This window comes from Takifugu flavidus, chromosome 11 (genome assembly GCF_003711565.1).
Source record: "Takifugu flavidus isolate HTHZ2018 chromosome 11, ASM371156v2, whole genome shotgun sequence".
NCBI classification, from domain to species: domain Eukaryota; kingdom Metazoa; phylum Chordata; class Actinopteri; order Tetraodontiformes; family Tetraodontidae; genus Takifugu; species Takifugu flavidus.
In genome coordinates this window covers 14,359,897-14,373,450 of record NC_079530.1, presented here as the reverse complement: position 1 = coordinate 14,373,450, position 13,554 = coordinate 14,359,897, and the positions used below count along the sequence as shown (strand labels likewise).

Genomic DNA, 13,554 nt, shown 5'->3' with positions numbered 1-13,554 from the left:
CGGCCTGCTCTCTCCTTCGGCATCAGTTTCTTTTTTTTTCCTTTAAAATGAAACACCCGACGCATAGCACATGATCTGAAGCGTGCAGCACTTGTGTGTTTCCAAGTATGTCCAAATCTACCGCTGCAGTTTTCATAGTGTAATCGTTTTTGCAGCGCACGGCACGTGGCTTTTATTCATTTTAGGAAGATTGCACATGCAATACCAGGGAGGAAGGAGGTGAAAGAGACATACTGAAGTGACAAACCTGCGTTTGGAAGAAGTTATAGCAAAGATTCACCGCCACGGTTACAAAGTATGTAAAGAATATGAAGCAAAAGTTGCGACTGATAATTAAACTATCTGTTGTTGTCACAAAGAATTTCTGATGATGCGTCCCGACTCAGAAGAAGCGATGGAGATTTTCTGCGCCATAAAGTGTTACTGTCCAATCAGAGGGTTCTTCTAATTCCCTTAAGAGGCCTGTTTGATGGCTGTTATCATGTGGATTTACTGTGCAGAACGAATGCAGGACTAAATGGTCCAAAGTTGACAGCATGCGGGCAGGAAAGAGAGAACAGAGGAAGAGGAGGAGGAGGAAGAGCAGATTTTCTGGTAAATAGTGACAGGAGCAGACAAATATAAAAACCTGCTCACTGTTATCTCAAACCTCGGGGAAAGAAAGAGTTCAAATCTTGTTCAAACATTTTAATCTAGTAAAGGTACATGAAACAATTTTCAATTTTACTAAATAGGAGCAGAGACAAAATCAGAAATAAACTTGAATCGATGACAGAAAAGAGAAAAAGGATGGATGTGGCATTGACCTCATGGTGTTTTAAAAAGGCACATGGCAAACAGTTATTGTATATAATTTTTCAAATATGTTTTATTCATTTTCTTTTTGTAAAACAAGGAAGCATTTCAGTAACAAAGCTACTTACAGGTTATGTGATTAGAAAAATGTTGCCAAGGTTAAACTTTTACCTACTACAGAGAGAGTGGACTTAGATGCCGTGTGTGACTGATGTATTCATACGAGATCACTTTTATTGACGCTCTCAAAATGGAAAGTGGAAAAAAAGTCATTTGAAGTAACAAAGGAAGTATCAGACGAGTCTCCACTACAGCGGGTTCGGTCAAGAGTCTCTTTCTCTTCTTTCTTTCTGTTTCTTCTCACATTTCCTTCTACCTCTTTTCCTCTCTCGTATAAGTAAAATGAATTCAAGTGTCCATCGCTTCTTCTCATCTGTGCTGTTGACAGTCGGTGGCAGCTTCATCATCATCTGGAAGCATCTGTCCATCCTTGACTTCTTTCCCCAGCAGAAAGACAGATTTCTAACATCCCTTTGACTTTCCTAAATCATAAAGTCATACAATATACAGTAAAGCAGATCATTTACATATTTCTGATTTGATGTTGTTCCTGGGAACTCCGTGTACGTGTACACTGGCCCTCAGCACAGCCAAAGTATCTGTTGTTTTTTTACACTAAAATAAACTCAACTTTCACTCTCTTGTCCATTTTACCTTCGCAAACAGGATACGTTAAACGATGTTTCTCTCAAATCCTCCCATTTCTTAACACTACAATCTACATGTTAAAGATGCAGTAAAATATGATAACTGATTGGTTTTTACGATATCAGAAGAGTAAAACAGAATTGGATTGAGCCATTAAATATTTGCGAATCTGGTTTGTTGTGACAAATAAAATAAGGAATACGAGAAATAAAATCTGGATGCTTTGGGAGTTTTTAAATATTTCTTGCCAGGCTGCAATATCCCCCCTTTTATTGATTTTATTCTAATAAAATTAAGATAAGCACCACCCGGCCTGCCTGATTCGCGTTTAAAGCTGCAAATATAAAAGCTTGACCATCTTTGCAAGTATTTGTTATAAAATAGTAACAGGTTTTAAACTGGGGCGGGGTTCAGGTGAAGGCAGCCGTGAGGGGGAGTGTCACTGGAAGACGGTGTGATAGGTGGGACACTGGTGGGACTTCATGTACTTGATGGCAAACTTGAGCTCCTTGCTCTTCTTGTCCCACTTGTGAATAGACATCAGCAGCAGCTGCTGGTCCACTTTGCGGCCCATGATGAGAAAGTTGGACCCGAGGCTGTCCAGCTGGGAACACGGGCAGTTCGCCCCATTCTTGATGTACAAGGTCAGTTTCTTCAGGTCTTTCTTCCTCAGCACCCCCAGCTTCAGCACCTTCTTCTTCTTCTGTGCCGCGATCAGCTTCCGATCACCCTTCTCCTTCTTTACCTCTTTTATTTTCATCTTGAGGGCTGGCGGGGGACAAAGAGATATATTTGGTTTGCATTATTCCACTCTATAAAAGACATATTTATGCCTCCTTTCTGGTCTTTTTTCTGTGCTAAAGAAGCAGCGATTTATGCGCCTCCTGGGTATCATCATTTTACCTCCCCTGCAGTGTAGAATAACTAGATGTTGGTGCATCTTGCAGGGAGCATAAAAAAAGAGACAGGTTTTTTTATTTATGACCAGTTCATAGAAGGTTGTTTATTACAGATCTAAAACATGGATTTTATGTAAACACTGTTTATTTTCAGTGGTAGTGATGAAATGCACCACTAGGTTAGGCTATTGAGGAATTTAAGTATATTGACGTCAGATGAGATTAAGTCTCATGGTCACCTACAAGGATCACTGTGACCTCTATTGTTGTGAGTCTGTCTAAGTTTTCCTGTGCAGGAATGGAATCGGTGGTGTTTAAGGAGGACAACAACAATAAGGACCAAGTAAACACTATAAATGTGTGTTTTCTATGTATTAGGTGGAGAGCAGGAAATAAAAATAAAGATACAGTTTTCTGTGTCCATCTGGGACATGTTTTTTCCTTTTTTTTCATGGTTGCAAGGCAAATGTCAACAAAATTGTGCATGAAAATGACATTCCTGGGTCCCCCATCGGAGCATAACACAGTATGTACTTCTAGGATATGAACTGAATGGAAGCTGAGAGATGATTCCAACGCAGAGCCAAATTCCCACACGGAGCAAAGAAAGCCCTGCACATTAGATCTGTTAACGTAAACTCCAGCTTATCAAGCACAGACTCGAGTTTCCAGTCGAGCTGTTTATACATCCGCACTGGTACATGCAAGCGGTTACATTTACCTGCAAAACATTGCAGAAAGGAATTCTCTGGATGATCATTTTGACAGGTGAAATTAATCACAGGCCAGCCAGAGATTTGGTGAGAAGAATATCTTTGCAGTCAGCTCTGTTGGAAGATGGCCATTTCACAGCTTGACTGCTTGTCAGCATAAACTTATCTTACACAAGCATCGCTTTGTACACACATTTACACCATAAGCTCAGTGATATCAAGTTCTACAAGAAGGAATGTTCACTGAGATGCCTGTTGTCCATGTTTAGTCTCACTTGTTACTCTTTCTGACACCGTGTATGTTTTTATGTGTTGTTTTTATTAGAGTATGTGTATTTTTTTTTGTCAGAATGGGGGCCTTCATTGTTCACCGAAGATGGAAAGATTACATATTTTCCTTCCCGGTGTCACTTTGAGCCCTCCCTTCTAATGTGCGGCCTGGCCAGTATCCTGAAGTTGCACCTTTAATCTTTCATCATCTACAGAGAATAGAGGAGTTATCCATCAATGCTGAGAACAACCAGGTTTTTCTTTGAGCAAGCAACTGCGCTTGGACGCCTGCGATGTGATGGAGTCATTGTTGCACTGGTCTCCAAATCCATTCATCATGGTTATCTCAACTTTTTTTTACTCATCATCATGCCTTATCCAATCACAATCATCAATAACTAAAGGAAACCCGTATGTGTGTGTGTTCTTGTCTATGTTATGTAGTGGGGACAGGAATACAAATTTACTCTGCAAAGTGAGGACTTTGTTGGAAAGTGAGGACATTTTAGCTGGTCCCTGTCCCTCAAAGAGTTGTTTGAGAGTTAAGACTCAGTTTTACGGTTAGTGTTAGAATGGGGTTATGGTTTTGAGTAAGGGCTAGAAAATGCATCGTTCCTCAAAATCCTCACAATAAAAGAACAAATGTGTTTGTGTGATTTTCTGTACCAAAGCAACACTTCGTCAGAGGATTCTTAAGAAATCCTGTAATTATGTTATTAAATGATGATAAATTATTAAATATTAATTTAGCTCATTTCGTTGCTGCAACATGAGTGCACAAATGCATGCAAACAAATGTTTTCTTAAATCGACTAATGCAGATATAATGTTATCAGCATTTTGATGTTTGTGTTTTATTAAACTTCTTTAACCTTATAAAACATTTTAATCATGATATGTTTACTTGATTTTACCATTTATATGCTTGGGGAGTAAATTCAAATTTAGGCTGAATTTAACAAAAAAAAAAGAAAGGAAAACTGTGTAGACTTAGGAAATAGCTTATATTAAATTTGTTGGGGTATTTTAAGTTTATTAAATATTTTACCACAATTTGTTTCAATTTACGGGTTTAATCATCAGAAATCACTTTTTTTCTCACAAATTTCCAACCTTCATTTTAACTAATCATCAAATTCTTGTAAAGTTTCTCATCATTTCAAGTGAAGACAGTTAAAGTCAAACATTTTTTCCCATTCTTTATCACTCTAAAACATCATTATAGGATAAAGAAAATAACCTACTTGAAGCCCATGCCAGTCTACTTTACCGCTCAAAATAAAACCCTCACCTACTTCAGGGTTTTCAAACACTTCATGTTTCAAGATTATAAACAGGCTTAGCAACCGATCTTGTTACCTGCAGCCAAAAAAGGCAATAGTAGCTCTGCTTACGAGAGCCAGTCTTTTGGACTGCTGGTACTCACCAAAGTCACTGGCACAGTAGTGCTCCATGATGTTGTCTGCTTTCAGCTCATTATCACATGGAGGACAAACCTTTGGCACTGAGGAGACAGAACAAATTCATTACAGTATTTTAAAAGGTTACTATCCAACAACTGATCGAATGCGTTGTAATTGCCATTACATATCAGATTAACTGCCATCTACCTGCTGATGTGTGTGCAGCGTCATGGTGCAGAAACTACATATAAACTGTGAAGCTCTATAGCTGCTCTGCTCTGCAGCTCTGGGAGTGTTGTCAGGGCCGGTTTGCTGTACTGTGAATACACAGTCCAGCTGACTGAGTGATGTTTGCCCCGCAGTCACACAGTACAACATGTTTTTATTCTGGCTCTTGTATATTTTGCTGCTGCAGGCTCGGTCTGTGCGATGCAGAAAGGTAAACGCTGCAGCCACCGCAGCTGAACATGGTGAAAAGTGATTCAGTGCCTTCACACAGGCAGCACTTAGAGCACACGGCAAGTCACACATTGTGAAACGGCTCAGGGAAACCAAAGCAACAAGTTACGTTTATTTTAAACTTGCAATTTATGGTCATGCCTGCTTTGCTCTAAAGCATGTTTGGCCTCACTGTCCTTTTACTGACTGTGATGATTAATTGCACGTACATGCTTGGCATGATGCCTTGCTAATTGGTTTGTTGTCCCACTTTTTGTTTACCACAATGGACTGAATGATAAAAAGGATGGTCATGATGTTTTCATCACCAGTGCTGCTCATAAAAGGCTTGTCTTTATTTCTCAGTAGCATGCTTCACAAGTCCCTTTCAATTTTCTTCAAGGACTCTTCACTATAAACTTTATTACTGCAGAATTGTTGGATAAACTCCATGTAATTCCAGAGGCACAGGCTGTAATTCTGCACTTTATAAGTTCAGCCACATACAAAAGAAGGCCTCCAGAAGTGCAAAATTAGGAAGGGTCAGGCCACTGGACCAGCTGGACTACATACACAGCACAGAGGCATCATAAGCAGCTTCTCCTGGGTATATTTTCGGTACATTTTCATCTCCAGGAACATATCCAAAATATTGTCTCATCCGGAAAGCTTGCTCTCTTTGCTTTTCCCTGTTAAAATCCAGGCAGGATTATCCTAGCATGGTCCAGCCCAGACCTCTGGGTTAAAAGTCAGGGTTCAGAGGTTATCACCCCAGCCCAAACCTCAGCGTCTGGGCAGATAATGAGAGGGGTCAGAGTTCGGCATGCTTCACTGGGTAGGCTGTGGGGAGGTGAACCCCTTAACCGCCACCGAGTGAGTACGCTTATGCTCACATGTGTGTGTCGGAGGGAGCTGAACCATGTTCTTGTGGAGTAGCTGCCAGGTTTTTTTTCACCCTCTGACGGTTCCCATGCTTTCACAGGCCGAAGACCAGCGAGGCCTACAGGGGGTCAGGGCTCTAATTGTCTGGTGCTGACATGAAGACTGGATGAAAAAAGAACACACACACACACACACATCGAGAGATGCCAAAACCCCACATTTGTCTATTTTGAATGATTCCCTTGAAGCTGTTATGTCTCATTCAGAGTCCACATTACATTCTGGGTTTGCAGGGGTGGTATGTTGGCAGGAGCCCCAGTTGTATGGGTGCCAGAGCATGTGTCAGGAGAAAATGGTCTCCCTATTTAACTTAGTTGAGCTTGGACACAAAACCGACGTTTAGTTGCTGCTGACGAATCAATTAAATGCTCATCAGAGGCCCATCTCTGTCAAAGGAATGGCTGTCAGTTTCCTCCTGCAACCACTGCTGCATGGTTTGGACTTGTATTTTCCATGTGCACTTTCCTCCCCAGCAAATATTTTGACATTATGTCAGTAGAATGTTTTTCATTTATTTTAAATCCGTTGAAGAATTACACACCGTGCCGTGCAATTAAAGTGTGAGAATAATGTTGCTTTAGTGTCGCTGTGTGCTGCTCTTCATCATTTTCTGGCCATGAAAACATTAATGGTCCCAATCACAGTGACAGATATTGTCTCTTAAAGCTGTTACTGAGAACAAATAGGCTGGAAGGGAAAAGAAATGTTGGAAGCCGGGCATGCAGGGAGGTGGTCTATTGAAGAGGCCTGCTGTTAATCTTCAAACAGCGCACCAAAGTGGGAATGGCATGGGGCAAGAGGCCAGTAACTTTACTGCACTACTTCACTTGGTTATAGCTGTAAAGATCTCTTTGTCCACATTTTGCTGTATGTTTTGCTGTATGTAATGACCTGTTTCCTCTTCTAACCCCCTCATAACCCCAATAACCTTGATTTCCAAATTCTTATCAGTGTTTCAACACAGAAAGTAGTGGAAAAGAGGACATAAATGCAACCCTTAGGGCCGACTCCGGGGCCGGCAGCACACTTGTTGCATTTAAGAGAACTTTATACAGACGTGAAAATAGATCCTCTCAAGTCCAAGGCAGTCTTTCGTGCCTGGAGCACTGGATCAGATTTTCACTTTCATACCGCAGCCAGATCCATATGAGTAGCTCCCATTGTGCTGCTGCCTGTCTCATCTAGCATGGTGTAACTTACACTGGCCGCATCAGTGAGTGCAGCGAAGACAGAAAATATCTTTGACACCCTGTAATTTCAATGTTTTTAACATCTTGAAGATTTAAGTAGCAACAGGCACTTAAGCGAAGAATCCCACCTGCCGTGTGCTCGACATGCCTGTTGATTAGCCAACAGCATCATTAAATTTGATTAGCCTGATTAGCTTTGTTCTTCCTGTCAGATTGAGTCTGATGGTGCGATGTGAATGGATGTGTATTCCAGATAATCACATAAAAGTCCCACACAAGTAAACAACATAAAAATATATATAATTTACATACACAAAAGCTAGAGATTGCAATGGTAACCCATATGGGAGAGAAAGTAAAACTAAATCTATATGACCACAAACCTCATGTGAGAAAAGGATCTTCTGTGTCTTTGACACAGGGTTTTCTGAAAGCTCACTGTGCTTGGCTAAAATTCATTTCCCTTATCATTTATCGTTCTCTCTCCTTCTGCATGTGTTGGCTTTAGGAAAACCAATGAGAACATTAGAATTCCTGAATCTCAACTAAATGGTTTAAGACATCTAATGTTAAATACATATCTTTCATTGTTTGAACCTTTTATTTATTATTATTTATGTTCGTTTTAAGAAATTAAGAGTCTGCAGCCATTTTCCACTAGAATTACAATGTGATTGGCACTGTCCACGACCTACTGTGGCTGCCTTGGATCATTATCATATAGAACAGTTGCTGCATTCAGGAGATGACAAGAAGCCACCTCTTCCTCGTGGAGCATTTGAAAGAATGAGTTATGACACTATAAAGCCAAAATGTCAAAGAGTTGGTACCAGGCCTATAAAAACAGAACATCATTTTTTTTTCTCCTGAATAGAGTTAGTCAGCATGACATGAATTCACAAAGTAATTTTTTAGAAATGTAACTATTCACACCCATAAATTCCTTCTGTCCTGGGAATAGATTTTTCCAGATACACAAATAAGAAATCAACAATTGTTTTGTTAAACGGGAGTTGACTATGACAATAAGTACAAGGGCATTTTTTTCAGTCTTTACTAAAAAGAACACAACATTTTTATTCCACAGGAAGCTGCTTTTCTTCTTTTTCTGTGCTCTGCGTGCCTCTTTCCCACTTCTCTCTCCTTTTGCTTCTCTCAGGGACAATCAGATTTTAGCTGTTTCATTCTCTGCCTTCCTCTCTTGTCCCATCATGTCCACTAATTAGCAGAGGGCTGGCTAATTGGTTGTCTAACTAATTGGCCTGCTGGGCAACCAGAGCTAACAAAAGGCCCGACATTCTGGGACATAGCGGGGACTGTCCCTGTTAAAGTCTCTTATTGACTCCCTCTCTTCCCCTCTCAAGAGCGCCCGCTTTTGTCAAAGAGCTGTTCAAGCCATAAGTGCACACCGAGCCACACACACTGGCCCACACACACACCCTGTTCCTCTGCATTTAGCTTCCACTTGTCCTCTAATTCAAGGATTCTTCTCCACTGAATTAACTTTCACATATGAAAAGCAATGAAAGAAACCCCAATGTGCTGGTCTTTCCCCTTTGCAGACGAGTGGGTCACATGCCTTTCACTTTAGATCAAACCACATCTATTTATCATTGATTAATTAACATGATTGTCTGGATAAAAATCTGTGTCTGTCTGCATGTGCATGTTTCACGTCTGCATTTGAGATGTGTTTGGTGTAGTGGCCCATTAATCTTAACTGAGAGCACAATCTGGTCACTGGAGTCTCTCAGTCTCTCCCGTGTGTCTGCCCCTGAGGCTTCAGAAGACCAAGCTTACTCACTCCACACCTCCATTGCCTGTAGCTTCTTCACTCTGTCTCTCATTGACCCGTCTGAATATTCTCTCAATTAAAATTAAAATTTTCATCACCGAGTGTTGAGGATCTGTAAGAGCCATCTCTAAATTTATTGACCTATGACTCTAAATATGTAGCCCTTTTATTGAGTTCTTTAATTGTGTTGTATCTTTGTAGACCAATGAAGATGTAATTTGGAATGTGACACAACTAAACAAAAAAATGGAATAAAAAAACAGCCACAAACAACTTACTTTTGAATGAGTAACACCTGCCTCGTATACTGGAAAGGTTTTTTTGTGATAGCTAATGGTTTTTTTTGAAGTTCAAGAAAAAACACTCAAATTGACTCTTCAATATTTATTAACATTATAAATAAAAATAAATTTGATCATTTAAGTGGATTTGTTATATAAATACATTTTCTTATTCTAAATTTTTATCTAGCCTAAGAACTGAAAATGTGCAGATCGTGAGTCTAAGAGAAGTTTGATGGCCTACCTGGTGGCTGGGTTGCATGGTTGGCAGTGAACTGCATAGGGATGCAGAGGTCATTATCAATGGGGAACTTATCACAGGTTAGCATCTCTGGCCAGGGAAAGCCGTAGGTTTCCATCACTGGAGCGCAGCTGTCCCTCACGGCCTCGCACAGTGAGCGGCAGGGATAAATGGGCCTGTCCAGGCACACGGGCGCAAACAGCGAACACAGGAAGACCTGGGTATCAGCGTGACAACGTTTGGCCAGGAGGGGTACCCAACTGCCAGCTTGCTGCTTGACTTCTGCCATGGTCTCGTGGTCCAGAAGGTTGGGCAGCCTCATCTTCTTGTAGCCTACATTGTGGCAAAGGCGCAGGTCCACGGGTATGTCCACACACTGGGGCTGCTTGGTGTAGAAGCGGCCATTGGGGAAGTTGTCAGACTGCCAGCTATAGTAGTCATACTCGTCCGCAGCCGAGACGGTGATGAGGAGAAGGAGGAGGGAGAAGACTGACAGGCCTGGTGCCAAACTGAAAGAGCCCTGGCTTAATGCCCAGTGGGGGCTCTTTTGTCCATGCGCCATGTCTCTCGGAACTCGAACCAGCAATTCAAGAAGGTCGTATCCAAAGTCTCCAAAGTGACTCTGTCAAAACTAAAAGTTGAGTGGAGAGAGGAGCAAACAGGCTGTGGTGGAGAAGCTGTAATCCTTATTGTGTCCTGAGTATAGACGCAGTGGCTTTAAAACAAAAGTCCTTAATTCCCTGCTTTTCTGGAGAGTCAGCTCTGTAAGCCTCCTTCAGTCACGTATGTGTGTGTTTGTGTGTTTGTTTGCCTCTGTGTGCGTGTGTGTGTGTGTGTGAGCCTCAGGTAGTGGAGAGGGAATGCAGCTGCCAAGAAAAGGTGTGCACTGACGTTCTCTCCCTATTCACACTCAGTTACTCTGCTCCCATGTCTTCCTCTCTCTCAACACTGTCTCCGACCCTGCCTGGATGTCTGTCTGTCAGTCTGCAGCTGTAATGAGAAGTACCTCAGGCTTTTAAGAGGTGCTGCTGCTGCGCTCTGTGGCTGCCTGCCCCCTAGCAAGCGCTCAGACCACTCACCTTCCCACTGGCCTCCAATGCACTCACTCACAATAACTTCAGCCAATCACAATCCTGGGGGAGGCTCCCACCAGCCTCTGGGACACTCCTCTACCTCTGAGATCCACCCCTCCTTTTAAAATAGAGAGAGAAAGAGGAGCAAAGTGAGGCAAGTCCCTGCGGCTGCATTTTATGATTCTCTACATCGTTTTAATGGAATTACATCAGCAAACACAAAAGTACGCATGCAAATTTCCTTGTCTAGTGTTCATAGAACGTTTTACACTCTTGTCCTCCGTCAATTATCATGGTTGTTACAAGGTTCCTGCACATGAATCATCCATCAACACAAAACTGCAGCATAATACAGGGATATTGTCAGAACCTTTGTTAAAGCCCAAATGAGGTTTTAAAACCTTTCTAACATCATTGCTGTCAAAGACAGGTGACTGTGAGTAAGTGGACCATCTTATTATTCTTACTCATGAACGGAACCGAGTTCATTATCGCCAAACTGTTGACTTCCTGAAGTGTGCAAATGCTGCAGAGGAATTATTCCTGGAGTGAAAAAGTTGCCAACAGAACAAGTAAGCTGAACCACCTCCTGGAGAAATGTTCCTACTGTTTGATGTAAAAGGGTGGTCGATTGCTGAACGCAGTTTTGATTTTATTGACCACACTTCAACTTCTCTGTTCACTCTGTCCACTTCTCTGGTTTCAAATATCAAGAGTTTGGTCTTTGAAGATAGAAACAATCCCTCCTCACCTTTGAACCACAGATAATCAATATTAACTAATAATCGGTGGACTTTACCCACTCTGGGTGGTGCAGTTGTGCACAAATCACCCCCTTATTGTTTGGTCACGACTGCTGGTTGTTGTAGCGGTGACCTATTTTGAGAAAGCTAGCATTTCCTCTTGATACAGGCACAGTACTCTGCCTTCAAGTTGGTAACAAAAGTGTCTTTCATGGTAATCAATCAACAATGGTTGTCTCCTCTTGTTCTCTTTCCCCTTTCTGGCCCCTGTGGCCACCAGCCAATCAATTCCACTCTTCAGTTTTGAGCCCTGTGATTGGCTAAGGGCTTTAAGATTAGGTTCAGTCTGTATTGTTGGGTCTCAAGGTTTAGCATGGATTGAAAGGAGCGTTTCAGCAATTGTGTGTGTTTGCGTGTGTGTTTGGACGATGCGGTGCTAAAAAAGAAGGGAAGGCTTCAGTGGATGAGGTGGCAAACTGCTTGGATATATCCTCCAAGCACGATTTCGATCCAAACCACACGCTTTACATATCAAAGAAACTCTAGAAAGTACATAAAATATTCTCATTACATCAGTGTAAAAACAGCCTACCTTGCACCACCAACACTGAAATTTATAACTTTGTCTCAAGAAAGAGAAAAATACTTTAATGTTTTGCAACTACATTGCATGACAAGAATATGCATCAATCATGGTGATGAAGAGGCATTATCGTCATTGTGAAAGACTTTCTCCTGCAGTATGGCCGCACCCCCGACCACAGTTCCCAACCTTAGCAACAATAGATATTAGCTTTGAGAACTGTCAAAACACAACATCAAAACACAATGTCTCCATTACCACACTCTCGTAACTGTAACGAGTGCATGGGCCCACTGCTCGGGTCTGTTTGGTCTCTGTAGGACCAGAGCAGGAGCTGGGTCACATTGAAAGCAGTAAGTCAGACCTGTTTCTGGTGCATGTTGGACTCTGGCAGGGCTGTCCTTTGTCAAAGGTTCTTTTTATAATTTTTATGGACAGAATTTCTAGGCATAGCCAGGGGCCAACTGGAGTCTAGTGTGGGAACAACATGATTTAATCTCTGCTTTTTGCAGATGATGCTGTCCTGTTGGCTTCATCAAGCCAATGCCTTCAGCATGTACCGGGGTGATTTGCAGCTTAGTGTGATGTGGCTGGGATGAGACTCAGCACCTGCAAATCCGAGGCCATAGTTCTCAACCGGAAAAGGGTGGCCTGATAGAAAGGTCCTGCTTCAAGTGGAAGAGTATCTCCGGGTCTTGTTCAAGACTGGGGGAAAGGTGGAGCATTAGATTGACAGGCAGATTGGTGCAGCCCCTGCAGTTATGTGGTCGGTGTATCAGACCATTGTGCTGACTCAAAAGGCAACAATCTCAATTTACTGGTCAGTCTATGCTCCTATTCTCAGCGGTCATGAACTTTGGGGAGTGACCAGACGTACAAGAATGCAGATACAAGTCGCCAAAATGAGTTTCCTCGGCAGGGTGGATATGCGGTACCCTAGGGATAGGGTGAGAGGTTTAGTCACTTGGGAGGAGTTTGGAGTACAGCCTTTGTTCCTTTGCAGCAAGAGGAGTGAGCAGAGGTGGCTTGGGCACCTGTTTCAAATGCCCCCTGTACACCTCCCTAGGGAGGTGTTTGAGGCATGTCCCACTGGGATTGAGCCTCATCAAAGACTCGGGAAAAACAGAAGAGACTATGTCTCTCAGCTGGCCTAGAGCACCTTGGAATACTCCTGGAAGAACAAGAGGGAATCTTTAGGGTAAAGGAATCTGGGCATCTCTGCTTAGACTGCTGTTCCCACACAATCACAACGGTCAACAACATGGGTCTCTTCTCTTTCGAGAGGGTCAGTCAGGCCACAGTCAAACCCAAATACAACAGCAGCAAAAGTCACAGAGGGCAGAAACCTGGCAGCTTGAGTGACATCAGGAAATTTCAGCCCTGAATGGTCTGAATGGTTTCTGCCCCAAGAGAAGTCACTTCCTTGGGGGGAAACTATAACACATAGATGCTGAAATGTGATGAAATTATGTTGGAAGAC

The 13,554-nt window shown here is 42.2% G+C and overlaps 1 protein-coding gene across 1 annotated transcript; it reads right to left on the bottom strand.

The window, feature by feature from the left end:
• Window positions 1-672: 672 nt before the first annotated feature.
• sfrp5 (secreted frizzled-related protein 5) lies at window positions 673-10,714 on the bottom strand. The gene is made up of 3 exons (XM_057047996.1): window positions 9,679-10,714; window positions 4,812-4,889; window positions 673-2,271 (listed from the first exon to the last, which is right to left on the bottom strand). The coding sequence occupies exons 1-3, from the start codon at window positions 10,235-10,237 to the stop codon at window positions 1,943-1,945; spliced, it is 966 nt and encodes a 321-aa protein (XP_056903976.1). The 5' UTR covers window positions 10,238-10,714; the 3' UTR covers window positions 673-1,942.
• Between the last annotated feature and the right edge of the window lie 2,840 nt (window positions 10,715-13,554).